The sequence below is a fragment of the Lepidochelys olivacea genome, assembly GCF_965140295.1.
Source record: "Lepidochelys olivacea isolate rLepOli2 genome assembly, chromosome: 14".
In the NCBI taxonomy this organism is placed as follows: Eukaryota; Metazoa; Chordata; order Testudines; family Cheloniidae; genus Lepidochelys; species Lepidochelys olivacea.
Window position 1 is genome coordinate 45,156,342 of NC_140424.1, and position 26,403 is coordinate 45,182,744.

Consider the following 26,403-nt stretch of genomic DNA (forward strand, 5'->3'; position numbering starts at 1 on the left):
CGGGCGTGTCGGGCTGGGGGAGGAAGGAGGCGGGTCCCTCCCCGCCCCGCATTGTGGGCTCAGGAAGCTCCGGACAATGGCCGGGCGGGGGCTGGGCTCGGGGCCGGGGGCTCCGGGGGCTCCGGGCGCCGGGCTCAGGGATGGGGCCGCTGCTGCTGCTGCTGCTGCCGCTGGCCCGAGGTACGGGGGGGTCCCGGGAGCCCCCTGGCTGGGTGGGCACCGGCCGCCTGCGGGTGGGCCCGGCTGGCACCCGGGGGGGGGTGTCTGAGGGTGTGTGTGTTCCTGGCTGGCATCACTGTGTGTGTGTGGGTGGGTGTCTACCTGGTGTACCTGGCTGGCATGGTGTGTGTGTGGGGGGGTACCCGGCTGGCACTCTGTGTGTGTGTGGGGGGGGGTACCCGGCTGTCACTCTGTGTGTGTGTGGGGGGGTACCCGGCTGGCACTCTGTGTGTGTGTGTGGGGGGGGTACCCGCCTTGCACTCTGTGTGTGTGTGTGTGGGGGGTACCCGGCTGGCACTCTGTGTGTGTGTGTGGGGGGGGGGGTACCCGCCTTGCACTCTGTGTGTGGGGGGGGGTACCCGGCTGGCACTCTGTGTGTGTGGGGGGGTACCCGGCTGGCACTCTGTGTGTGTGTGGGGGGGTACCTGGCTGGCACCGCATGTGTGTGGGTGTGTGGGTGTGTACCTGGTGTACCTGGCTGGCATGGTGTGTGTGTGGGGGGGTACCCGGCTGGCACTCTGTGTGTGTGTGTGGGGGGGGTTCCCGGCTGGCACTCTGTGTGTGTGTGGGGGGGGGGGTACCCGGCTGGCACCGCATGTGTGTGTAGTGGGGGCGTCGGTTCCCCCCCCGCCCGACTGATTCTCACGCTCAGCGCCGCCCCCCCCGGAACCCCTCCCCGAGGGCCGGATGCCGCCGGGACAGAGTCACAGAGTCCGGAACAACAGGAAAACAACAGGAACTGGGGGGGGCGGGATGCGGGCGGGGGAGTGAGGGTGTTGGGTGGGGAGGGGGGAGATTAGGCCCAGGCTGATGCCGGATTGGATCAATAAAGGCTCTGGGGGGGGAGGATAATTGGTGCCCGTTCGTGAGCAGGGGGTGGAATCGGTGCCCAGTAGCGGCAGGGCGCGGTGTGCCCGTGTGCCCGCCTGCAATTATTGCCAATTACTGAATGCAAATGAAAGAACTGATGGGTGGGAATTTGATTGCACGGGCGGGGAGGGGGGTGAGGGAATTAATAGCGATGAAGGAACTGAGGTTAATTAATGGACAGAGGGAGCCGGTGCCAAGCGGGGCGAGGGAGGGGGAAACTGATGCCAGGTAATGGGTGCTGGGGGCAGCAAGAGGATTAAAGGCAATGGGGGGGGTAATTAGTGCTGTTTAATTAAGGGGGGCTGGAGTGCCCAGGGTGTCAGGAGTCCTGGGTTCTCTCCTGGCTCTGGGAGGGGAGTGGGGGCTGGTGGGTTAGAGCTGGGGGGAGGGGCTGGGAGCCAGGACTCCTGGGTTCCATCCCCAGCTCTGCCACTGCCCTGCTGGATGACCTTGGTAAATTCCCTTTCCCCACCCTGTGCCTCAATTTCCCCATCTGGGCAATGGGGATTAAGATGCTGCCGACCTTTGTAAAGCACCAGGGATCTCTGTCCATACAGCTCCGAGCACTTTATAATGGAAGTGGGGCTCATTCTACCCAGTCTCCAGGTGGGGAAACTGAGGCACAGAGGAGTGACTTGGCCAGTGGCTGAGTCCCGGGAGCCAGACCTCCTTGTGTTATTAAAGTGCTGTTCTAATGCTGGGTCATGGTACCTGTGGGGGGCCCCCCCCCCCGTCGGATGGTGAGAGCTGCCACCTCGAGGGACCAAATCCCGGGACATCCAGGCTGATCCTGAGCCCCTGGAGCCAGGCTGCTGGCCATGCGCTGAGCACCTGGGCGCCTTTCCCAGCTGCCCAGGCGAGGGGCAATCCTGGGAACACCTGGGGCGCTTCTCCCGAGCATGGGGTGGGTTTTGAGGAGGTGCCAGGGGGGCAATGGATGCTGGCTACACGGGCCGGAGGCAAAGGACCGTGTCCGGCAGCTAAACTCTGGCCTTGTCCTCACGTGGCCTCCCAGTTTTGCTCTCCTGGGACAGTTGCACGTGTGGGACCCTTGTCCCAGGATAAAGGGGCCTTTTGCAAGTGTGGGGGGCGGCCCAGCGGTGGCCAAATCCTTGGGTGGTTTCCAGGAGAAGAAATGTCACCAAGTCCTGTTTCCCAGGTGAGTTCCTGGCTGCGAAATCCCCCGCGCCTGCTCGCAGCCAGCCCTGTGCCCAAGGAGCTGGCGTTGGTTTGGGGGCTGTGTGTGTCTGTGGGGGGGGCAGCAGGGGGGCGTTCTCAGGCCTGGGCCGTACAGCAGGTCAGACTCGATGCACTAATGGGCCCATGGGATTGTGACCGCTCACGCTCCCCTGGCTTTGGGCTGCAGCTGGGGAACAGAAAAGCAGATTCCTCGAAACGCAAACGCTGGGGATGGGATGGGGGTTGGGGGCAGGGCCGTGGCGGCCAGGAAAGGCCTGGCAGGCTGTTTCCAACTGCTCCTTTCGCTCGGGGAAAACCGTGTCGTGTCCCTGTGCTCACGGGGCGTCACTTCGCTTTGGTTTACGCCGTCTAGAGACCGCCACTGCTAGCAGCCGTGTAAACGAGCCAGCGTCTCGCTACGCTGGCCTGACAGCTCTCAGGTGTCAGAGCAGCAGCCCTGTGAGTCTGTATCTGCAAAAAGAGCAGGAGGACTCGTGGCACCTTAGAGACGAACCCGTTTATCTGAGCATCCGCTTTCGTGGGCTACAGCTCGCTGCATCGGCTGCATCCCATGTGTGTGTATTTGTATTTTAAAATATTGAATAGACTATTATACTTACTGTCTGTTGGAACAAATATTAAATGGAATAACTGTTCCACAAGTAAAATATATCGAAATAGTAAATAGAATAGCTCAGTGGTTTGAGCACTGGCCTGCTAAACCCAGGGTTGCGAGTTCAATCCTTGAGGGGGCCATTTAGGGATCTGGGGCAAACACTGGGGACTGGTCCTGCTTTGAGCAGGGGGTGGGAGGAGATGACCTTCCTGGGGTCCCTCCAAACCCTGATAGTCTGTGATTCTATCATTTTAAAATTCTATATTTGACAGTCCATGCGATGTAGTCGTACCAATTTGAATATTCGTGTCGTCTCCATGTGACCCTGATACCATATCGACGCTGATAGCTCGATAACGCCGCATCGGTGTATCTATTCGGGTGAGGACTGTGGCCGATACCCTAAAATACTGACCCGACTATTCGCTGTATACCATAGGGCAATACAGTGTGTGTGTACAATTACGTTTCAAACAAGGTTCATATTACAATATTAAAGCGATCTCACGGCGTCTTTACACAGGAATCTCTCGATACTATTTCAGTAGAGGGTGCCACGGCTGTATAAACCCCAGGGCTGTTTTCATGTGGCCGTGTCCTGGGTACGACGACCTTGCAACCCTCCGGTAAACGCCGCGAGTTCCGCGCTCGGCCCCGTGGCGTGCGAGATACGAGAAACGCACCCAGCCGGACGCTGTCCTGGGCTACGTCACAGCCAATATTCCACCAGTTCATCCCATCTACAACTGGAAACGCAATTCACAGAAAGGCTTGACCCCCCCTCCAGGCAGCTGCCCCCCTGCCTGGCAGGACTCCTGGGTTCTCTGTGCCCATGGTGGGGCCGGCTGGTACCGTCCCCATTGGGCCCCGGTCTGGGATTGTGCTGGAGAGGAGATTCCCCCGTCTTGGGGGGCAGGAACTAAAGGGGGATAGGCTGCTTTATCCCGGGATGGGGGCGTCTGTACTGGGGGATTATCTTGTGATAAGGACCCCAGGCAAGGTACAGGCGGGGCTCTGGGGTAGGGGTGGAGGGCCGGGGAGATGGGGTCTCTGTGTCTGTGGGTGATCTGACCCCCCTGTCTGCCTGTCCACCCCCCACCCAGGTCTGACCTGCGCCCGGGATCCCTGCACGAATGGGGGCACCTGCCTGGCACACCCCGATGGGAGCCACTCCTGCCTGTGAGTTCAGGGGACCCCAGAGGGAGGGAGCTGATTGGTGGGTTTTGGGGAGAGGGAAAATTGGGGGGCTGAGCATCCTCCCTCATCACCGAACTCCTGGGTTCTGTCTCCCTAGGTGCCCCCCCACCTTTGTGGGGGAGTCATGCCAGTTCCAGGACCCGTGCCGCCCCGGGCGCTGCTGGAATGGGGGCACCTGCTTCCCCCGGCTCTTCCACCCCTCGGCGCCCCCCACCTACACCTGCTCCTGCCCCCCAGGGTTCACCGGGGACGAGTGCCAGGGGGCCGTGGACGACCCCTGCTTCCCCTCGCCCTGCCAGAAACGTGGCACCTGCCAGCGCCTGCCCAGCGCCCAGTACCGGTGCTTGTGCATGGAAGGATGGACAGGTAGGTGCCCGGACGCCTGGGTTCTTCCCCCGGCTCTGGGAGGGGAGTGGGGGCTAGTGGGTTAGAGCAGGGGGGCCTGGAGCCAGGACTCCTGGGTTCTCTCCCCAGCTCTGGGAGAGGAGTGTGGCCTGGTGGGTTAGAGCAGGGGGGCTGGGAGCCAGGACTCCTGGTGTCACAGAGTCCCTGGGCGATGCTCTGGAACTGCTCCCCATGAAGCCGGGCAGGACTCTGGGGCAGTCGCCTTCCTGTGAGCAGCCTGTCTTCAGGACACACAGCTCACCCGGCTTCCACCTTCCTGGGTCTGACCTCGGAGCATTCAGCCTCCTCTGCCCCTCCATGCGCTTCCCACAGCGAGTCCGCTCAGGCGGGGTCCTGGGGGGGCCAGAGGGTCCTGCCCCCCAACTCCGCAGTCAGATGGGACTCTCAGCCAGCCAGCAAAACAGAAGGTTTATTAGACGACAGGAACATGGTCTAACACAGAGCTTGCAGGTGCAGAGAACAGGACCCCTCAGCTGGGTCCATTTTGGGGGGCAGTGAGCCAGACAACCCCGTCTGCACTTCACTCCATGTCCCAGCCAGCCCCAAACTGAAACTCCCTCCAGCCCCTCCTCCTCTGGGCTTTGTTCCTTTCCCAGGCCAGGAAGTCACCGGATTCCTTTGTTCCCCAGCCCTTTAGCTCTCACCTTGCAGGGGGGAAGGGCCCAGGCCATCAGGTGCCAGGAAACAGGGTGTTGGCCATTCTCTGTGTCCAGACCCCTGCACACACCTGCCCTCTAGGGCTCTGCAATGATCATACACCCTTACCCTACCACCTAGATACTTAAGAACTGCCTAGGGGAAACTGAGGCACCCCCACAATATTCGGAGGAAACATTAAGAACAGTCCCACTTCGTCACACCTGGGTTCTCTCCCCGGCTCTGGGAGGGGAGCGAGGGTGGTGGGTTGGAGCAGGGGAGCTGGGAGCCCGGACTCCTGGGTTCTCTCCCCAGCTCGGGGAGGGGAGTGGGGGGAGGGTGGGTTAGAGCAGGGGGGCCGGGAGCCTGAACTCCTGGGTTCTCTGCTGGCTCTGGGAGGGGAGCGAGGCCTGGTGGGTTGGAGCCGGGGGGCTGGGAGCCCGGACTCCTGGGTTCTCCCCCGGCTCTGACGCGGGGCCCCGTCCAGGTGAGAACTGCCAGCTGATGGATTTCTGCCCCACCAACCCCTGCGCCAACGGGGGCACCTGCCTGCTCACCTACCCGCACATCGTGTGCCGATGCCGGCCCGGCTTCGACGGCCACGCCTGCCAGCACGACGTCAACGAGTGCTACCGGGACCCCGGGCCCTGCGCCAACGGGGGCACCTGCCTCAACAGCCTGGGCTCCTTCCGCTGCCTCTGCCCCCCCGGCGTCTCCGGCCCCCGCTGCCAGCTCCGCGCCGGGCCCTGCCCCGCCGGGCTGTGTCTGCATGGCGGGGCCTGCCACCCCCTGCCCGGCGGCTACCACGCCTGCCTGTGCCCGCCAGGTGGGGGCCGGGCCGGGGGAGGGGCTGGGGGGTGGGGGTGGGGGCCGGGGCTGGGGTAGGTGGCGGGGGCTGGGCTGGGCCAGGGGGCAGTGGGGTGGGGGCTGGGCAGGGGGCGGTGGGGCGGGGGCTGGGTAGAGGGTGGGGCTGGGCTGGGGTTGGGGGTCAGGCAGGGGACGGTGGGTCGGGGGCCGCCAGTCAAGATGGCCGCCAGGGGCCCCCCCCACTGGCCCCCCCCAGGTTTGGCCCCCTGTTTCTGGCTGTTATGGCCGTGGGGCCGGTATGGGAGGGGGCTCATTGGAACCAGACCCTTTCCTGGGGGCACTGGGAATGGGGGGGACTCGGAGGGGGGTCAGCAGGCTCCCCCAGAGGCCAGTCTCCAAGGTGGCCGACCTCCCCAGCCCCTCCACCCTGGGTCCCAACATGGCCGCCCGCTGCGGGGGAGCGACTGTGGCCGAATTACCCCCCCCGGGGGCGTCTTTCTGTCCCCCCCAGGGTACACGGGGCCGCGGTGCGAGGTGAACCCCGACGACTGCATGGGGCATCACTGCCGGAACGGGGGGGCCTGCCAGGACGGGGTGGGGACGTACTCCTGCCTCTGCCCCCCGGGCTGGACGGGTGAGTAGGGCCCCCCACAGCCCTTACTGGGGACAGAACCCAGACGTCCTGGCTCCCAGCCCCCTCCCCCCCCCCCCCGCTCTAAGCACCAGGCCCCACTCCTCTCCCAGAGCCAGGGAGAGAACCCAGGTGTCCTGGCTCCCAGCCCCCTTCCGCCCCCCCGCTCTAAGCACCAGGCCCCACTCCTCCCCCAGAGCCAGGGAGAGAACCCAGGCGTCCTGGCTCCCAGCCCCCTTCCGCCCCCCCCCCCCGCTCTAACCACCAGGCCCCACTCCTCTCCCAGAGCCAGGGAGAGAACCCAGGCGTCCTGGCTCCCAGCCCCCCCCCCCCCCCCCCGCTCTAAGCACCAGGCCCCACTCCTTTCCCAGAGCCAGGGAGAGAACCCAGGCGTCCTGGCTCCCAGCCCCCTTCCGCCCCCCCCCCCCGCTCTAAGCACCAGGCCCCACTCCTCCCCCAGAGCCAGGGAGAGAACCCAGGCGTCCTGGCTCCCCCCTGCCCCCACTCTAACCCCTAGGCCCCCCTCCCCTGGTGGGGCTAGGAGGGAACCCCGGCGTCCTGACGCCCTGCCCCACAGGCTGGGACTGCTCGGGGGACGAGGACGAGTGCCTGGCGCGGGCCCCCCCCTGCCACCACGGCGGCACCTGCCACAACCTGCCCGGGGGTTTCCGCTGCGTCTGCGTCAACGGCTGGTCGGGGGCCAGCTGCAGCCACAACGTGGACGACTGCGTCTCGGCCACCTGCCACCCCGGGGCCACCTGCCTGGACCGCGTGGGCACCTTCCTCTGCCAGTGCCCCCCGGGGCGCACAGGTGGGGGCCGGGGAACGGGGCCGGGGACTGGCCCCTGTGGGGGGCGCCGGCTCCCCCCGGCCCCAGGGCGGGGACTGGATGGGGGGGGGGAATGGGGCAGGGGCCTGGCCCCTGTGGGGGGCGCCGGCTCCCCCCGGCCCCAGGGCGGGGACTGGATGGGGGGGGGGAATGGGGCCGGGGCCTGGCCCCTGTGGGGGGCGCCGATTGCCCCCCGGCCCCAGGGCGGGGACTGGCTGGGGCAGGGGGGCAAGGAACGGGGTAGGGCCCTGGCCCCTGTTGGGGGCGCTGGTTCCCCCCCCCGGCCCCAGGGCGGGGACTGACTGGCTCAGGGGGGCGGAGAACGGGGCAGGGGCCTGGCCCCTGTGGGGGGCGCCGGCTCCCCCCGGCCCCAGGGCGGGGACTGGATGGGGCGGGGGGGGGGAATGGGGCAGGGGCCTGGCCCCTGTGGGGGGCACCGGCTCCCCCCGGCTCCAGGGCGGGGACTGGCTAGGGCAGGGGGGCGAGGAACGGGGTAGGGCCCTGGCCCCTGTTGGGGGCGCTGGTTCCTCCCCCGGCCCCAGGGCGGGGACTGACTGGCTCAGGGGGGCGGGGGCCGGGGCCTGGCCCCTGTGGGGGGCGCCGGCTCCCCCCGGCCCCAGGGCGGGGACTGGCTGGGGCGGGGGATGGGGCAGGGGCCTGGGACTGGCTGGCTCAGGGGGGCGGGGAACGGGGCAGGGCCCTGGCCCCTGTCGGGGGTGCCAGCTCCCCCCGGCCCCACGGAGGGGACTGGCTGGGGCAGGGGGCCGGGGCCGGGGCCGGGGCCTGGGACTGGCTGGCTCAGCGGGGCGGGGGCTGGGGCCGGGGCCTGGCCCCTGGGGGGCGCCGGCCCCGATCGGGGTGCGGCTGGCTCTGGGTGGGGGCGTCTCTCACCCCGCCCCATGCCCCCAGGGCTCCTGTGCCACCTGAGGGACGCCTGCCTGAGCAGCCCCTGCCACGCGGAGGCCTCGTGCGACACCAACCCCCTGACGGGCTCGGCCGTCTGCGTGTGCCAGCCGGGCTACACCGGGCCCACCTGCCGGCAGGACCTGGACGAGTGCCAGAGGGGTGCGTGGGGGCCGGGGGGGCCGGGGCCGGGGGGGCCGGTGCGCTGCGGGGGGCCGCTGGCTCTCGCTGAGCGCGGGGGCCGGGCACGGGCCTTGTCTCCCCTTTGCACGCTTACGCCCCATCGCGTGTGTCTGTGCGTGCGACGGGGGCACCGGGCCGTGCTCGGGAACTGCCCCTCACTCCTGACCCGCAGCCCCCCGGCTCTGCCGCTGCCCCGGGTCCCGGGGTCCCCCGCGGAGCCGGGCAGGACTCCAGGGGAGCCCCCTCTCTGGGCGCAGCCTGTCCCCAGGACGCACAGCTCCCCCGGCTTCCCCCGTCCTGGGTCTGACCCGGAGCCTCCAGCCTCCCCTGCCCCTCCCTGCGCTTCCCCAGCGAGTCCGCCCGGGCGGGGTCCTGGGGGGCCAGAGCGTCCTGCCCCCCAACTCCGCAGTCAGACGGGACTCTCAGCCAGCCGGGGAAACAGAAGGTTTATTAGACGACAGGGACATGGTCTAACACAGAGCTTGTAGGTGCAGAGAACAGGACCCCTCAGCTGGGTCCATTTTGGGGGACAGTGAGCCAGACAACCACGTCTGCACTTCACTCCATGTCCCAGCCAGCCCCAAAACTGAAAACCCCCTCCAGCCCCTCCTCCTCTGGGCTTTGTCCCTTTCCCGGGCCAGGAGGGCACCTGATTCCTTTGTTCTCCAACCCTTCAGCTCTCACCTTGCAGGGGGGAAGGGCCCAGGCCATCCGTGGCCCGGAAACAGGGTGTCGGCCATTCTCTGTGTCCAGACCCCTGCCCACACCTGCCCTCTAGGGCTCTGCAATGATCATACACCCTTACCCCACCCCCTAGAGACTTAAGAACTGCCTAGGGGAAACCGAGGCAACCCCACACGATTCAGAGGAAACATTAAGAACAGTCCCTCTTCGTCACACCCCCCGGGTCCGGGCGTGTTCATCGCGTGTCGGTGCCTGGCCCCCCCGTGCGTGGCCCCCCCCAGTCCGGGCGGGTTCCTCGCGTGGCGTCGCCGGGTCGGCCCCCCGAGTCCAGCCCCCTGCCCTGCCCCTCCCGCAGGGGCGGAGCCGTGCGAGCACGGGGGGCGCTGTGAGAACGCCGTGGGCTCCTTCCGGTGCCGCTGCCCGGCCGGCTACACGGGCCCCCGGTGCGAAGACGACCTGAACGAGTGCCTGACCCAGCCCTGCCAGCGGGGGGCGCCCTGCCTGGACCTGCTGGGCCACTTCCAGTGCCTCTGCCCCCCCGGCTTCGAGGGGCCCACGTGCGAGCGAGAGGTGGACGCCTGCGCCAGTCACCCCTGTGGGAACGGGGGGCGCTGCCAGGCCGGGGCGGGGGCCTTCCGCTGCCTCTGCCCCCCCGGTGAGACGCCCCGAGGGGCCCAGCGGGGACTGGCCATGGACCGGGATCGGGGGGAGGCTGGGGGCCGTCATGGCGGGGCTGGGTATTGACCAGGATTTGGGGGGCTGGGAGCTGTCTCGGGGGGGCTGGGCATAGACGGGGGATTAGGGGGGCTGTCTCAGGGGGCTGAGCATGGATTGGGAATTGCGAGGCTGGGGGCTGTCTCGGGGGGGCTGGGCATGGGCCAGGAATTGGGGGGCTGGTCATGGACTGGGATTTGGGGGATCTGTCTCTGTTGGGGGACATTAGAAGTGGGGCAGGGGACTCTGGCATGGGGGGCAGATTTGGGCGACTCCCCTGGGGGACATGGGAGAGGGGCTGGAGGGAATGGGTAGGAGCCTCCCTGACCCCACAGTTGCCCCAGGGTTCGAGGGGCCGCGCTGCCTGGAGGAGCTGGGAGCCTGCGCCAGTGACCCCTGCCCGGGGGGCACCTGCCTGGAGGTCGCGGGCGGCTTCTCCTGCCTCTGCCCCCCGGGCTCCACGGGCCCCGACTGCGCCCCCTGGAGCGACGCCTGCAGCCAGCGGCCCTGCGCCCAGGGCACCTGCCACAGCCACCCGCAGGGGTAAGGGGGGGCCGGGGGGCGGGGGGCGGGGGGGGGCCGGAGCTCAGACTGAGCCTGCCCCCCTGCCCCACGCAGGTCTCTGTGCGTCTGCGCCCCCGGCTGGACGGGCCGGGACTGCTCGGCCGAGATCGACCCCTGCAATTCGGGGCCCTGCCCCCCGGGGGCCACCTGCCAGCCCCAGCCCCCCGGCTACAACTGCACCTGCCCCCAGGGGTTCACAGGTAACGGTGCCCCCCTCCTGACCTGACCCCCCCAGCCCTGCCGGTGCCCCCCCTCCCGACACGCAGCCCCCCCTCAGCCCCGCCGGTGCCCCCCCTCCAGACCTGCAGCCCCCCCCAGCCCTGCCGGTGCCCCCCCGACACGCAGCCCCCCCTCAGCCCCGCCGGTGCCCCCCCTCCCGACCCGCAGCCCCCCCCAGCCCTGCCGGTGCCCCCCCGACACGCAGCCCCCCCTCAGCCCCACCGGTGCCCTTCCTCCCGACTCGCAGCCCCCCCCAGCCCTGCCAGTGCCCCCCTGACACGTAGCCCCCCCTCAGCCCCACCAGTGCCCCCCCTCCTGACCCGCATCCCCCCCAGCCCTGCCGGTGCCCCCCCTGACATGCAGCCCCCCCAACCCCGCCGGTGGCTCCCCTCCTGACCTGCCCCCCCCAGCCCTGCCGGTGCCCCCCAACACGCAGCCCCCCCCCAGCCCCGCCGGTGCCCCCCCTCCTGACCCGCCCCCCCCTCAGCCCCGCCGGTGCCCCCCCTCCTGACCCGCCCCCCCCTCAGCCCTGCCGGTGCCCCCCCCAACATGCAGCCCCCCCTCAGCCCCGCCGGTGCCCCCCCTCCCGACCCGCAGCCCCCCCCAGCCCTGCTGGTGCCCCCCCTCCTGACCCGCAGCCCCTGCTAACCCAGCCTTGGGCCCCCCACTGTCTCTGCCCCCCAGGTGTGATGTGCGAGGAGGAGCTGGACAGGTGCCGGGGGGGGCCGTGTCAGAATGGGGGCACCTGCCAGAACAGCCCCGCTGGATACCTCTGCCTCTGCCCCCCGGGGTTCAGCGGGGAGCGTTGTGAGAGCGACCTGGACCAGTGCGTCCCCAGTGAGTGGGGGGGGGCGGGCTGATACTGGGGGGGCAAGGGACGGGGGCGGTCTCAGGACTGGGGGGGTGGGGCCAAGGGGGAGGGGGGTCTTGGGGGTGGGGGTCAGGGAGGCTTGTACTGGCAGGGGGTGGGGCCAAGAGGGTGGGGGGTCTTGGGGGTGGGGGTCAGGGAGGCTTGTACTGGCAGGGGGTGGGGGGTCTCAGGGCTGGGGGGCCGGGGGCGTGGGGCACCGTGTGGGGCTCGTGGCGCTGACCCCATCTCTCCCCCAGATCCCTGCAGGAACGGCGGGTCCTGCCTGGATGGGGCCGGAGCCTTCACCTGCCTCTGCCCCCCGGGGTTCAGTGGGGAGCGCTGCCAGGTGAGGGCCACGGGGCGGGGCACAAACTGGGGGGAGGAGGCAGGGGAGGGGGGTACAGGGTCTCCCCTCTGCGGGGCTGGGGGTTCTCCCTGACGGTCTCTCTCTCCCCCAGACGCCGCTGCCCCCCCGCTGCCCCCCATGCCAGAACGGGGGGCGCTGCCAGCTTGGCGGCCCTTCCCCACCCCGCTGCCGCTGCCCCCCAGCCTGGGGGGGTCCCCTATGCCAGGAGCCGCAGAGCCCCTGCCAGGCGGCCGCCCAGAGACGAGGTGCCTACGGGGTGGGTGGGGAGGGAGAGTGGGGGGAGGAGTGGGGGGGCAGGAGGTCTGGGGGTTCAAGGAGAAGAAATGGGGGTAGTGGGGGAGGGGGAGTAGGGGACGCCAGGGGGAGTGGGATAGCAGGAACATGGGGAGGGGTGGGGACAGTGGGGGGCAAAGGGGGGGCCCTGTGGGGGGCAGCTCCGTCTGGGGGCTCATTGCCCTGCTCCGCTCCCAGGGGTGCGGCTGGAGGATCTGTGCGGGAATGGGGGGCGCTGCGTGGACGGGGGGGGGACCCCACGCTGTGCCTGTCCCCCAGGCTGGGGCGGCCCATCCTGCCGCGAGGAGGCCGATCGGTGCCAACCGGACCCCTGTGAACATGGGGCCACCTGCCTGGCCCGGCCCGGGGGCTACGTCTGCCAGGTGAGCTCCCCCGGACACCGGGGTCCCTGCCCGGATGCCGGGTCCCTCGCCCTGCCCTGGGGAGGTGGGGGACCCAGCCTGGGCTGACCCCCGGCCTCTCCCCCCACTGCAGTGCCTGCCTGGGCAGCGTGGGGTGAACTGCTCCGAGCCGGTGCCGGGGGGCCCCTGCCAGCCCCAGCCCTGCCAGAACGGGGGCACCTGCAGCCAGCGCCCCGCCGGCCCCCACTGCGCCTGCCCCCCTGGCACTCACGGTAAGGGGGCGAGGGCAGGATGGGGGAGGGGCTGTTGGGGGTGGGGGGGCACTGAGAGGGCCTGTTCTAACCCTCCCGTGCCCCCCTGCCAGGGTCCAGGTGTGAGTCAGTGATTGACAGCTGCCCATGTGCCAATGGGGGGACCTGCGCTGAGACGGGCAGCACCCCCTCCAACTTCACCTGTCGCTGCCCTCCGGTGAGCTCCCCCGGACTCCTGGGTCCTTTCCCCACTCTCCCTTACCCGGACGCCTGGGTCCCTTTCCTCATTATCCATCTGACCCCCACCTCCTTTCTGCGCCCCCCCAGGGTTACAGCGGTGCCACCTGTGACCTCCAGCTGCCCCCCTGCGGATCCCACTACTGCCACCACGAAGGGGTGTGTGTCCAGCACCCGGCTGGTCCCCGCTGCCTCTGCCCAGGGGGCTACGGGGGCCCTGACTGCCTCCAGCCCCGCCCCCCGTCTCCCTGCCCCCCCGGCAGCTCGGCCTGCCCCCCACCTGGGGCGGGGGAGCCCTGCAGAGAGCTGGCGGGGGACGGCGTCTGCCACCCAGCCTGCAGCTCCCCCTCCAGCGCCTGGGACGGGGGCGACTGCTCGCTCGGGGTGCTGGACCCCTGGGCAGGGTGCCCGGCACCGGAGCTGTGCCAGCCGGGCTTCCGCGACGGGCGCTGCCAGCCCCCGTGCGACAGCGAGGCCTGTCTCTTCGACGGGTACGACTGCCGGCCCCCGGCCACCTGCAGGTGAGGGGGGCGTCCGGGGGGCACCGGGCCAGGGCAGGACCTGCTGGCTCAGGGGGCGGGGAATGGGGCAGGGGCCTGGCCCCCACAGGGACGCCGGCTCTGAGCTAGGACTCGCTGGTGGGGTGGGCATTTGGGGGTCTGGGATGGGGGGGGTCTCATGGGGGGGTCTGGGGAGTGGGTGGATTTTGGGAGGCATTGGGGGGGCTGCAGGGTGGGGGAACATTGGGGGATCTGTGTGGGGGATCTGGGGGGCTATGAGGGTGATTGGAGGTTCAGGGGGTGTCTCCAGGTGTGACCGGGGGGGGCTGTGGAGGGTGGATTAGGGGGGAATCTGGGAGGATCCAGGGGGGCTCTCCAGGGTACCCCCCAACCCGTGTCTCTGCCCCCAGCCCGGCCTACGCCCGCTACTGCCACGACCATTTTGCCAACGGACACTGCGACCGGGGCTGCCTGTCCCCCCAGTGCGGCTGGGACGGGGGGGACTGCGCCCCGGGGGGGGAGGGTGCGACCCTGGGGCTGGCGGCCGCCCTGCCCCCCCCAGCCCTGCCCGGCCTGCTCTACGCCCTGGCGCTGGCCCTGCGTGTGGGGCTGAGCCCCCGGCGCGACCCCCAGGGCCGGCCCAGGCTGTACCCCTACACGGGGCGTGAGGGGCCAGGCGGGGGGAACAGCTCCGGCTGGCGGCCCCCCCTGGGGCCCCCCCGCCCTGCTCCGGACCCCGCACCCACCGCAGCCGGTCAGGAGGGGGAGACAGACGCCATCGGGTGAGTGAGACCGCCTGCCCCCTCAAATCCCCCCACCCCCTGAACCCCCAACCAACCCCGGGGACCCGCCGACCCCACCAGGGGAGAGGGACACCATCAGCTGAGACCCCCCCGAACCACCCCACTTCCGATCCCCCAATCAACATCCTGCCCCAACACAGACCCCACCCCCAGGGGAGACAGACCCCACTGGGGCGGGGACCCTGCCCCCCCAAACCTCCCTTTCCAGCTGCCCCCCAGGAGCCCCCCCCACGGACCCAGCCTGACCCCGTGCCGCCCCCCCAGGTCCGTCGTGTTCCTGGTGCTGGATGGGTCCCGCTGCGCCGGGCGCTGCCTGACAACCCCCGAGGGCACCCGGCGGTTCCTGGGGGCCCTGGCCGCCTCCAACGCTCTGGGGGCGCTGACCCCCCACCCCCTGGCCGCCGTGTGGGTCGAAGAGGCCAGCAGCGGTAAGGGGGGGCTGGGGAGGGGTCAGGGCAGTGTGGGACAGGTGATGTGGGGAGCACAGGCTGCGGGGGATCGGGGAGGGATACCGGCGGGGCGGGGGGCGGGCGATGAGGGAGGTGTAGGCTGGGTGGGGGGTCAGGGAGGGGTCTGGGCAGCAGGGCCAGGTTGGGAAGGGGTCCCAATAGCGGGGGTGGAGGGGATCCATTATTGGGGGACAGCCTGCCCCCCCATTTCACCCCCTGCCTCTCTGTTTCCCAGACCCCCAGGCCTCCGCCCCCCAGCTGCCCTGGCCCCTGCTCGGCAGCCTGCTCGCGGGGGGGCTGGCGCTGGCCCTGGGGGCCGTGGTCGGGGTCCAGCTGCGCCGTCGGGGGATGAGGAAACAGGGGGCGCTCTGGTTCCCCGCGGGGTTCGCCCGCCCTCGGGACCCCAACGCCCGGCGCCGCCGGGACCCCGTCGGGGAGGACGCCATCGGGCTGAAGTGAGTGACACCGCGACCCACCCGCCCCACGGTGCCCCCGGGGGGACCAGGCTGGGACGCTCACCCCACTTCTCCTCCCCAGGCCTCTGAAGCTGGAGCCCGAGTTCGAGGACGACGGGCAGCCGACCCCTCAGCAAATCAAGGTATCGGGGTGCCCCTGGCTGGGCTGGGGACCCTGGGGAGCCAAGCGGGGACCCATCCCTTCGCAGTGAGAAGTTGGGGGGCATTGCCCAGAGGGAGGGGCTGGGAGCCCCAAAGGCGGGGGCTGGCTGGGGAGGTGGTAACACTTGGGGGCCTCCTTTGGGGTCCGTTAATCCCCATCCCCCTCCTGCCAGGCCGACGCCCCCCCCCCGGACCAGGACTGCCGGCAATGGACACCCAAGCACCTTGGCGCTGGGGCTCCGATCCCACAATGCATCATGCCGACCCCGCCCCAGGACGAGGACCCCGAGGGGCGGGACCTCAACGCCAGGGGGCCAGGTGAGGGGCTGGGCGGGGTCCCCCCTCCCTGTATCCCCAAACATACACACAGCCAGTACCGCCTGGGGAGTTAGATGACAGGGGGATGTCCTGCCCACAGGAAGTTCCACCCACAGGAGCCAGAGGAAAGGAGGAAGTTCCGCCCACTAGGCATGGGAATTCCTGCCCTGCCGGAAGTGGGTGAAAGGGGGAAGTCCCGCCCCCCATGGCAAGAAGTTGGGTGAGAGGGGGAAGTGCCGCCCACAGTAAGTGGGAAAACAGGAAACCCCGGCCCAGGGAAGGCAGAGAAAGGGGGAAGTCCCGCCCCCACCCTGATGTTTGTCTCTCCGCCCCCACGGCAGATGGGGTGACGCCGCTGATGGCAGCAGTGTGTGCGGGGGGTGCCGTGGGGGAGCTGCTGGGGCAGGGGGCGCGGCTGGACTCCCAGACGGACGCGACAGGGGAGACGGCCCTGCACCTGGCCGCCCGCTTTGCCCGGGCTGGCGCCGTCTGCAGCCTCCTGGACGCTGGCGCCGACCCCAACGCGCGGGACCGGGCGGGGCGCAGCCCCCTGCACAGTGCCATCGCGGCCGATGCCCTCGGGGCCTGCCAGGTACGGGGGGAGGGCGCTGAGCGTGGGGGGAGGTGGGGACAGGAATTGGGGGATCTGGGGAGACACAGGGACTTGGGGGACAGTGGGGGGTCCCTGTCTAGCCCTGCAGAGAGTTGGCTGTTGCCACTTTGTCCTCCACCCTCGCAGCTGGGCTGTTCACTCTGAGCCCTACTGATGGCTCCTGCAACCCGCTGCAGCATCCGGCCACAACCCCCTAACCTCCCCCTCCCAGATGGCCCCGTCACGGCGTCCCCGGGCGATGCTCTGGACCTGCTCCCTACAAAGCCAGGCAGGACTCTGGGGGAGTCTCCTCTCGGGGAGCAGCCTGTCTGCAGGACACACAGCTCCCCCGGCTTCCCCCTTCCTGGGTCTGACCTCGGAGCATTCAGCCTCCTCTGCCCCTCCGTGCGCTTCCCACAGCGAGTCCGCTCAGGTGGGGTCCTGGGGGGGCCAGAGGGTCCTGCCCCCCAACTCCGCAGTCAGACGTGACTCTCAGCCAGCCAGTAACACAGAAGGTTTATTAGACGACAGGAACAAGGTCTAACACAGAGCTTGCAGGTGCAGAGAACAGGACCCCTCAGCTGGGTCCATTTTGGGGGGCAGTGAGCCAGACAACCACGTCTGCCCTTCACTCCATGTCCCAGCCAGCCCCAAACTGAAACTCCCTCCAGCCCCTCCTCCTCTGGGCTTTGTTCCTTTCCCGGGCCAGGAGGTCACCGGATTCCTTTGTTCTCCAACCCTTTAGCTCTCACCTTGCAGGGGGGAAGGGCCCAGGGCATCAGATGCCAGGAAACAGGGTGTCGGCCATTCTCTGTGTCCAGACCCCTGCACACACCGGCCCTCTAGGGCTCTGCAATGATCATACACCCTTACCCCACCCCCTAGATACTTAAGAACTGCCTAGGGGAAACTGAGGCACCCCCACACTATTCAGAGGAAACAGTAAGAATAGTCCCACTTCGTCACAGGCCCCCAGTCCCAAACCCGCAGCCCCCCACTCCGTTACATCCCCCTGTTCCCACGGCAGAAATCAAGTGTGAAGTTCCGGGTGGGGGGCAGATCCCAGGGGGCCCTGGCTCGGGCGTGGGGGGCCAGCTGGAAGCATTGGGGTGCAGGGCAACACAAGATGGCTGCTCCATGGCACGCCACACCACATGGGGCAAGGGGGCGGGGCATGGGGCTGGAGGCCCCGCCCCTAATGTCCCACGCCCCATCCCTCCCCCAGATCCTGATTCGCTGCCGGCAGACGGACCTGGACGCCCGGATGACCGACGGCGCCACCCCCCTGATCCTGGCCGCGCGCCTGGCGGTGGAGAGCGGGGCGGAGGAGCTGCTGCAGGGCGGGGCGGCCGTCAACGCCGCCGACAAGTGGGGTCAGCAGGGGGCGCCAGGGGGCATGGGCTGGGGGAGGGGACGGGGCCAGCAGGGGGCGTCGGGGAGGGGACGGGGCCAGCAGGGGGCGCCAGGGGGCATGGGCTGGGGGAGGGGACGGGGCCAGCAGGGGGCGTCGGGGAGGGGACGGGGCCAGCCAGGGGACGCCGGGGGGCTGGTCTGGGCGGGGGGAGACGGGCTGGCCGGGGGACACCGGGGGGGCTGGGCTGGGCGGGGGGAGACGGGCCGGCCGGGGGACACCGGGGGGGCTGGGCTGGGCAGGGGGAGACGGGCCGGCCGGGGGTTCTGGGTCTGCTGTCTCACCCCACCTCGCCCGGCAGGGAAGACCGCCCTGCACTGGGCTGCGGCTGTGAATAACGCCCAGGCTGCCCTCGCCCTGCTCCAGAGCGGCGCCAGCAAGGATGCCCAGGACAACCGGGTAAAGGGGCCGGGACTGGGGGGGGTCCTCCGTTAGCACAGCCCGGGGAGGGCCCAGGAGAACTGGCTCCCAGCCCCCCCGCTCTAACCCACCAGCCCCCACTCCCCTCCCAGGGCCGGGGAGGGAACCCAGGCGTCCTGGCTCCCAGCCCCCCCCCGCTCTAACCCACCAGCCCCCACTCCCCTCCCAGAGCTGGGATAGAACCCAGGCGTCCTGGCTCCCAGCCCCCCCCCCCGCTCTAACCCACCAGCCCCCACTCCCCTCCCAGGGCCGGGGAGGGAACCCAGGAGTCCTGGCTCCCAGCCCCCCCCCGCTCTAACCCACCAGCCCCCACCCCCCTCCCAGGCGTCCGGCGTCCTGACCCCCCCGTGCCCGCAGGGGCAGACCCCGCTGTTCCTGGCGGCCCGGGAGGGCAGCGTGGACGTGGCACGGCTCCTGCTCCGGCACCGGGCGAGCCGGCAGCTCCCGGACGAGCTGGGCCACCTGCCCCGCGACGCCGCCCTGGCCCGCGCCCACCACGACCTGCTCTGCCTGCTGGACGACCCCCGCCCGGGCCCCCCGCCCGCGCCCCGCCGCCCCCCCCGGCTCCGCCCCCTGCCTGGTGCCCCGCCCCTCCCCAGCCCGCCGGCCCTGGGCTCCCGGCCAATCGGACGGCGCCATGGTGCAGTGACTCCGCCCCCATGCGCCGCCGGGGAGGGGGCTGCTGGGAGCGGTGGCTCGGATTGGACAGCGCAGGGGCGTGGCCGCGCCGGGCAGTGACATCACCAGGTGGGCGGAGCGAGCGCCAGAGGATGGTGTCAGAGACAGGACGTGAGGTCACACACTGGCGTGGTGACGCCCACGGGATGCTGATGTCGCAGACCAGAAATGATGTCACGTGGAAGACAGTGATGTCACAACGTGCAGCCCGACGGACAGGAAATGATGTCACGCGGGAAACTGGAAGCCAGGGGGCTCTGACATCATTGACAGGCTGTGATAGCGCCCAATGGAAAAGGATGGCAGGCAGGAAGTGATGTCACACACCCAGGAACTGATGATGTCACACACATGGCTTTGTGATGTCATGGAGCAGAAAGAGGCAGGGCTTTGCAACCCCGCATGGCACAGAGGGAGTGGTGGGGGGTGACCCCCCCGGCACCAACCCCTCTCTCTCCCCTGCCTCCACCCGATATTTATACACACACACACCCCACCCACCCCCCGCTGCTGGAGAATAAAGTCATCTGATGCCTGTGTCTCTGGCTGGGATAAAATGTCGGGGGGGGACAGAGGGGGAAACTGAGGCACAGGGAGCCGCTGCCCAGTCCACACCCCACATTACACGCAGGAGTCCTGGCTCCCGCCCCCAGTCACACGCCGTCACCCCCTTTGCCCCTGCAGGTTTTTTACTTTTTCACAAACATCAGGAATTAGGCTCAAAACGCAGAGTCTCTGGCCCCCATCCCCCACCTGGGGTGGCTCTGTTGGGGGGCAGGACCCCCAATCTTTGGTCTTTCCCCACTCCAGACCCACCGGGGGCGTCATGAGTCGTGTCTGGTCTCAGCCTGGATGCCCCAACGCAGCGGGGTGCGGGGGTTCCCCATTCCTGCAGCAAGTTCGGCCTGGTCTCAGCCCCTGGTCGTTGCTCTGGGTGGGGGAGACGTGGCTGGGGTCCCCCTTCCATGCACCGAGCCCTCTGTTCTCAGCTGAGCTCTCCAGGCCCCCCTCAATTCCTGCAGCAAGTTGGGGCCCATCTCAGCCGGCGGCATCAGTCAGGGCTTCCTGGGGGGGGGACACCCCCATTTCTGCAGCGAGTTGTGTTCCTTCTCAGCTGTCAGTGGGGTGGGGTCGGAACGAGTCCCTGCCCCCAGTTTCAGCTGCTGTCTCCCCTATTCCTGCAGCAAGCTGGGCCTGGTCTCGGCCCCCCCTTCCCCTGCCCATCGGGGGGGGCCTCAGCAGGGGTGGGGCAGCAGGGCAGTGGGGGGCTCCGAGCGCTGCTCCTCCATGCGTCCCCCCTGCACCCGCAGCAGCAGGTCGAAGAGCTCCTGGGCCCCCAGCGGGATGGGGGGGTCGCTGCGCTGCTCCTCCAGCCGCTGGCTCTGGGGGGGGATGGGGGGTTAGTGTCTGTGGCGGAGGGGGCTCAGGGGGCGTGGGCAGGGCTAGGGTCTGCAGGGGGGGATGTGAGGGGCCTGTCAGGGGTCATGGGTGGGGGCTCTGGGGGGGCTATGTGGGGTCTGGGGGTGACAGGGCGGGTCTTGGGGGATCTCTGGAGTTCAGCCAAGCTGACTTTGCCCCCCTTAGGGACCTGCTGGGCGGGATCCCTGGGGGGCCGGCGTCCGGGAGGACTGGCTGGATTTTAACGAACCCGTTTTGAGGGGCAGGAAGAAAGCGCCCCGTGGGGCAGGAAGAATGGGAACCGTGGCAGGCGACCCGCTGGGCCTCCCGTGGAGATGTGGGCAAAGGACCAGGGGGGAGGGTAGAAGTCCCGCGTGGGGGGGCGGGGGGGGCGCGAAGTCGGGGGGGGCAAGGCACCCTGGAGGTGCAGCCAGCAGGGGAGGCAAGGGTTTCCCCAGGGAATGTGTGGGGCAGACACCGAGTGACCCGGGGGTGGAGAAAGCCAAGGCAGCCCGCGCTGCTTTCACCTGGGTCTTCTCGGGCAAGGTCAGCTCCCTGCCGGCTGCCCTGGGCAGCACGGCGTGGGGAGGAGGGGACCAGCCCCCCGTGGAGAGAGAAGGGGGTCGGGACTGTTTAGAAAAGCTGGACGTGCACAAGTCCGTGGGGCCGGACGAGTTGCATCCGAGAGTGCTGAAGGAATTGGCGGCTGTGATTGCAGAGCCATTGGCCATTATCTTTGAAAACTCGTGGCGAACGGGGGAAGTCCCGGATGACTGGAAAAAGGCTAATGTAGTGCCAATCTTTAAACAAGGGAAGAAGGAGGATCCTGGGAACTACAGGCCAGTCAGCCTCATCTCAGCCCCTGGAAAAATCATGGAGCAGGTCCTCAAAGAATCAATCCTGAAGCACTTAGAGGAGAGGAAAGTGATCAGGAACAGCCAGCATGGATTCACCAAGGGAAGGTCATGCCTGACTAATCTAATCGCCTTTTATGATGAGATTACTGGTTCTGTGGATGAAGGGAAAGCAGTGGATGTATTGTTTCTTGACTTTAGCAAAGCTTTTGACACGGTCTCCCATAGTATTCTTGTCAGCAAGTTAAGGAAGTATGGGCTGGATGAATGCACTATAAGGTGGGTAGAAAGCTGGCTAGATTGTCGGGCTCAACGGGGAGTGATCAATGGCTCCATGTCTAGTTGGCAGCCGGTATCAAGTGGAGTGCCCCAAGGGTCGGTCCTGGGGCCGGTTTTGTTCAATATCTTCATAAATGATCTGGAGGATGGTGTGGATTGCACTCTCAGCAAATTTGCGGATGATACTAAACTGGGAGGAGTGGTAGATACACTGGAGGGGAGGGATAGGATACAGAGGGACCTAGACAAATTGGAGGATTGGGCCAAAAGGAATCTGATGAGGTTCAATAAGGATAAGTGCAGGGTCCTGCACTTAGGACGGAAGAACCCAATGCACCGCTACAGACTAGGGACCGAATGGCTAGGCAGCAGTTCTGCGGAAAAGGACCTAGGGGTGACAGTGGATGAGAAGCTGGATATGAGTCAGCAGTGTGCCCTTGTTGCCAAGAAGGCCAATGGCATTTTGGGATGTATAAGTAGGGGCATAGCGAGCAGATCGAGGGACGTGATCGTTCCCCTCTATTCGACATTGGTGAGGCCTCATCTGGAGTACTGTGTCCAGTTTTGGGCCCCACACTTCAAGAAGGATGTGTATAAATTGGAGAGAGTCCAGCGAAGGGCAACAAAAATGATTAGGGGTCTGGAACACATGACTTATGAGGAGAGGCTGAGGGAGCTGGGATTGTTTAGCCTGCAGAAGAGAAGAATGAGGTGGGATTTGATAGCTGCTTTCAACTGCCTGAAAGGGGGTTCCAAAGAGGATGGCTCTAGACTGTTCTCAATGGTAGCAGATGACAGAACGAGGAGTAATGGTCTCAAGTTGCAGTGGGGGAGGTTTAGATTGGATATTAGGGAAAACTTTTTCACTAGGAGGGTGGTGAAACACTGGAATGCGTGACCTAGGGAGGTGGTAGAATCTCCTTCCTTAGAGGTTTTTAAGGTCAGGCCTGACGAAGCCCTGGCTGGGATGATTTAGTTGGGGATGGGTCCTGCTCTGAGGAGGGGGTCGGACTAGAACCTCCTGAGGTCCCTTCCACCCCTGATCTTCTATGATCTTGGGGGTCTCAAGGGAGGGTTATGGGGGGGTGTCTCAGGGACTGGTGGGTCAGGCAGGACTTGGGGGTGGGGGTTCCGTGGGGCCACCCCTTACCTGGTGGGTGAGGATGGTGCTGTACAGCTCCTCCCCCTGGTCGGGGGGCTCTGGGGGCCCCTCAGCCCCCTCCTCGGCCCCGGGGTCCCCCGTGAAGTCGGCCCGCTGGTCGTCCAGCCGCCGGGCCTGGGCCGTGGCCACCAGCTCAAAGAACTGCTCAGCCTGCAGCGAGGTGAGTGAGTAGAACTTCCCTGGGGGGCCAGGGGGTTAGACGTGGCTGTACAGTGCCCCCGATGCCCCCCCCGGCCGCACCTCCCCCACTTCACCCCTGGCTGCACCCCCCCCAGCCCCACCTCCCCCACTTCACCCCTGGCTGCGCCCCCCCCGGCCGCACCTCCCCCACTTCACCCCTGGCTGCGCCCCCCCCGGCCCCACCTCCCCCACTTCACCCCTGGCTGCGCCCCCCCCAGCCGCACCTCCCCCACTTCACCCCTGGCTGCGCCCCCCCCCGGCCGCACCTCCCCCACTTCACCCCTGGCTGCGCCCCCCCCGGCCGCACCTCCCCCACTTCACCCCTGGCTGCGCCCCCCCCGGCCGCACCTCCCCCACTTCACCCCTGGCTGTACCCCCCCCCGGCCGCACCTCCCCCACTTCACCCCTGGCTGCGCCCCCCCCCGGCCGCACCTCCCCCACTTCACCCCTGGCTGCATCCCCCAGCTGGACAGTGCCCCACACCTGTGCCCCCCATAGGGCTGGCAGAGGGATGGAAGTGGTGGGGGTAAGAGGGAGGAGGATGGGGAATGGGGGGGCAGGATGAGGGGAGCTGAGAGGGGCAAAGGGGGAAGGGGCTGGGGGCCATAGGGCAGGCAGAGGAGTAGGGGGAGGGGAGAGGTTGGAGGCAGTGAGTCGGGAGGCAGAGGGGAGGGGTTGGGGGCAGAGGGGAAGGGAGCTGGGGGAGGGGCAGAAGGGACGGTCTGGGGGGCCTGGGGAGGGGTTCAGGGCAGAAGAGAGGGGGGAGGGGCTGAGGGAAGAGTTGGGCGCAGGAGGGGAGGGGAGGGGAGGGGGGGCTGGGGGAGGCGAGGGGTTTGGGGACAGAGGGGAGGGGTTTGGGCAGGAGGCCAGAGGAGATGAGGGGTTGGGGGGCAGAGGAGAGGGGGCCAGGGCAGGGGCAAAGGGGAGGGGTTGTGGGGCAGGGGGTCGGGGGAGGAGTCGCGCACAGGAGAGGCCGGAGGGGGTCGGGTCCCTTACCTGCTCCCCTCAGCAGGCCCTCGGTGGGGGTCCCGGGCAGCGAGCGCCAGGGCCGGGCGGGGTCGTGGCGGGGCGCCCCCCGCAGGCCGGGCAGGGGACAGCGCTGCTCGTTCAGCCGCCGGCTCTGGGAGCGGAAGAGCAGGTCGAAGAGACGCTCCCGGTCGAAGGGGTCCAGGGGCTCGACCTGGGGGACAGCGGGGTCAGGATGCCTGGGTTCCCTGCCCGGCGCGGGGGGGGGGTAGAGCAGGGGGTCCAGGCGCCAGGACGCCTGGGTTCCGTTCCTCACCTCTGTCAGTGTGGGGGGGTCACATCCATCCGGGGCAGGGGGGTTGCTGCTAGTCCGGTCCCGTCCCGCTGGGATGCCCCCGGGGTCCCTTCCTGCAGCGGCCTCGTCTGGGGGCACCAGGGGGTCGGTCGTGGGGGCCAAGCCCCCCAAGGATACTGGGCTGGGGGGGGCCGGCTGGGTGTTGTCCCCTGCCGCCCCCTCACTCTCCAAACTAGTCATGGCCTGGAACAGAAAGGGGGCAGAGATGTGGGGGGCAGAGATATGGGGGTGTCCAACCCACAGCCCCCTGGGGGGCACTGGAGATCTGTGCTGGGGGGCCCAGCAGGGGGGGCACTCACCTCGGCGGGGGCCAGTCCCATCTCTCTCCAGCTGCCCCCGTCCCCCTTGGGGGGTCATTTGCCCCCACCTTGCCCCCTCGGCTCTGGGTGGCATCCCTGGGGTCTTGGGGGGCAGAGCAAAGGGGGGTTCTTCATGGGCTCCCCAAATCCCACCACCAGACCCTGCTCCTGCCCCAGCCAGAAGAGGAAATGGGGGGAGGCCTGGGGGCGGGGAAAAAGATGGGGGATGGGAGAGGCCTAAGTCTAGGGGAGAGGAGAGTGGGGCAGGTGGGGGGGGCAGGGCAGGCCGGGAGCCCCGAGGAGGCCGGAAGCTGGCCTCGCCCGACGAGGTGTAACCGGCCCTCGGCACCAGCACCCCCTCTGGCCCCCCACCATGAGACCCCCCTCCCCTCCCCTCCCCTCCCCCTTGACCTCCCCGTCACCCCCACCCCCTCCCCCACCTGTGACCCCCATTGCCCCAAACCCACCTGTTCCTACCCACCTGCCCCGGGCAGCCAGGGGAGCACCCAGCCCCCCTGCCGCTCCCCAAGACCCCCCTCACAGCGGCTCCCGGCTGGCCCCTCTGCTGCGCCCCGTTTGGGGCCCTGGCTCCCCCACCACGGCCCTTCCTGCCAGCGCCCCATTGGCTGGCGCCTACCCCCCGCCCCACGTCACAGGATGTTGCGCCCAAAGAGATGCGGTTTCCACTTTACACAATCCCCCCCCCGCCCCCAACAACCCACTTCCCCCCCAGCCATGACCAGGGCAGGGTGGGGGCAACAGGGGGTGCCCCCCCAGGCAGTCAGGGCTGCAGGGGGTGAGGGGCACCGGCAGGGCTGGGGGCCCCAGGGCGGGGTAGCGGGGGGCTGCGGGTCAGGAGCGAGGGGCACCGGCAGGGCTGGGGGGCCCAGGGCGGGGTAGCGGGGGGCTGCGGGTCGGGAGCGAGGGGCACCGGCAGGGCTGGGGGGCTCCAGGGCCGGGTAGCGGGGGGCTGCGGGTCGGGAGCGAGGGGCACCGGCAGGGCTGGGGGGCCCCAGGGCGGGGTAGCGGGGGGCTGTGGGTCGGGAGCGAGGGGCACCGGGAGGGTTGGGGGGCCCGAGGGCGGGGTAGCGGGGGGCTGTGGGCCGGGAGCGAGGGGCACCGGCAGGGCTGGGGGCCCCAGGGCGGGGTAGCGGGGGGCTGTGGGCCGGGAGCGAGGGGCACCGGCAGGGCTGGGGGGCCCCAGGGCCGGGTAGCGGGGGGCTGTGGGCCGGGAGCGAGGGGCACCGGGAGGGCTGGGGGGCCCCAGGGCGGGGTAGCGGGGGGCTGTGGGTCGGGAGCGAGGGGCACCGGCAGGGCTGGGGGGCCCCAGGGCGGGGTAGCGGGGGGCTGTGGGTCGGGAGCGAGGGGCACCGGCAGGGCTGGGGGGCCCCAGGGCGGGGTAGCGGGGGGCTGTGGGTCGAGAGCGAGGGGCACCGGCAGGGCTGGGGGGCCCCAGGGCGGGGTAGCGGGGGGCTGTGGGTCGAGAGCGAGGGGCACCGGCAGGGCTGGGGGGCCCCAGGGCGGGGTAGCGGGGGGCTGTGGGTCGAGAGCGAGGGGCACCGGCCGTGGGGGGGGGCGGGATCCCCGAGTACCAGCTCCTTGGAATCTGGGGGGTGAACTGGGGACAGCCCCACAGCTCAGCCCTCCCTGGGCTTTTCCCCCATGGCAGGGACCCCCAGGCAGGGAGGGACCAGGGAGCGGGGCAACCCCCGGCCCCTTTGAGGGGTCGGGTCATAGTCCCCCCGTCCAGGGGCAAGGCGGGGGAGGGGCCCTCGCTGCCTTGCACGTGATTGGCTGGTCCCTGCTCTCCCCTCCCCCAGTCGCTGCTGGTGGTGGCGGGGTGGGGGGATCAGGGGCCCCCGGTCCCCGCCCTTGTCTGGAGGAAATGAAAGGGAGTTTTCTGCCGCCTAGTCCCAGCTGGCTGAGAACCCAGGAGTCCTGGCTCCCAGCCCCCCCCCTCCCTCGAATCAGCGAGAGAACCCAGGAGTCCTGGCTCCTAGCCCCCCCTCCCTCGAATCAGCGAGAGAACCCAGGAGTCCTGGCTCCTCGCCTCCCCTAGAGCGCCCCCCCGGGAAATTCCTGTCCTTTCCCTTTAAGGCCCCCCCGCCGTTCCCCTTGCGGCCGGC

General features: G+C 69.0%; 2 protein-coding genes across 4 annotated transcripts; one reads left to right on the forward strand and one right to left on the reverse strand.

Annotated features, from left to right (window-relative positions):
- Positions 1-140: 140 nt before the first annotated feature.
- NOTCH4 (notch receptor 4) lies at positions 141-18,844 on the forward strand (the record flags this gene model as incomplete). Its single annotated transcript, XM_084648106.1, has 26 exons — positions 141-180; positions 3,952-4,063; positions 4,179-4,447; positions 5,610-5,948; positions 6,441-6,563; positions 7,138-7,371; positions 8,299-8,454; positions 9,515-9,814; positions 10,218-10,416; positions 10,492-10,637; positions 11,341-11,493; positions 11,764-11,852; positions 11,965-12,118; positions 12,345-12,529; positions 12,642-12,780; positions 12,873-12,976; positions 13,087-13,517; positions 13,907-14,278; positions 14,564-14,727; positions 14,984-15,203; positions 15,286-15,346; positions 15,539-15,683; positions 16,025-16,275; positions 17,501-17,648; positions 17,988-18,085; positions 18,464-18,844. The coding sequence occupies 26 exons, from the start codon at positions 141-143 to the stop codon at positions 18,842-18,844; spliced, it is 5,013 nt and encodes a 1,670-aa protein (XP_084504232.1).
- On the reverse strand, positions 18,672-26,374 carry GPSM3 (G protein signaling modulator 3). Of its 3 annotated transcripts, XM_084647663.1 has the most exons (6): positions 25,870-26,374; positions 24,278-24,380; positions 23,940-24,161; positions 23,654-23,837; positions 22,466-22,656; positions 18,672-20,166 (listed from the first exon to the last, which is right to left on the reverse strand). In XM_084647663.1, the coding sequence occupies exons 2-6, from the start codon at positions 24,296-24,298 to the stop codon at positions 20,020-20,022; spliced, it is 765 nt and encodes a 254-aa protein (XP_084503789.1). In that variant the 5' UTR covers positions 24,299-24,380; positions 25,870-26,374; the 3' UTR covers positions 18,672-20,019. The 3 variants fall into 3 exon arrangements, with proteins under 3 accessions (XP_084503789.1, XP_084503791.1, XP_084503790.1); XM_084647665.1 differs by lacking the exon at positions 24,278-24,380; XM_084647664.1 differs by lacking the exons at positions 24,278-24,380; positions 25,870-26,374 and adding an exon at positions 24,745-24,928.
- Positions 26,375-26,403: the final 29 nt, after the last annotated feature.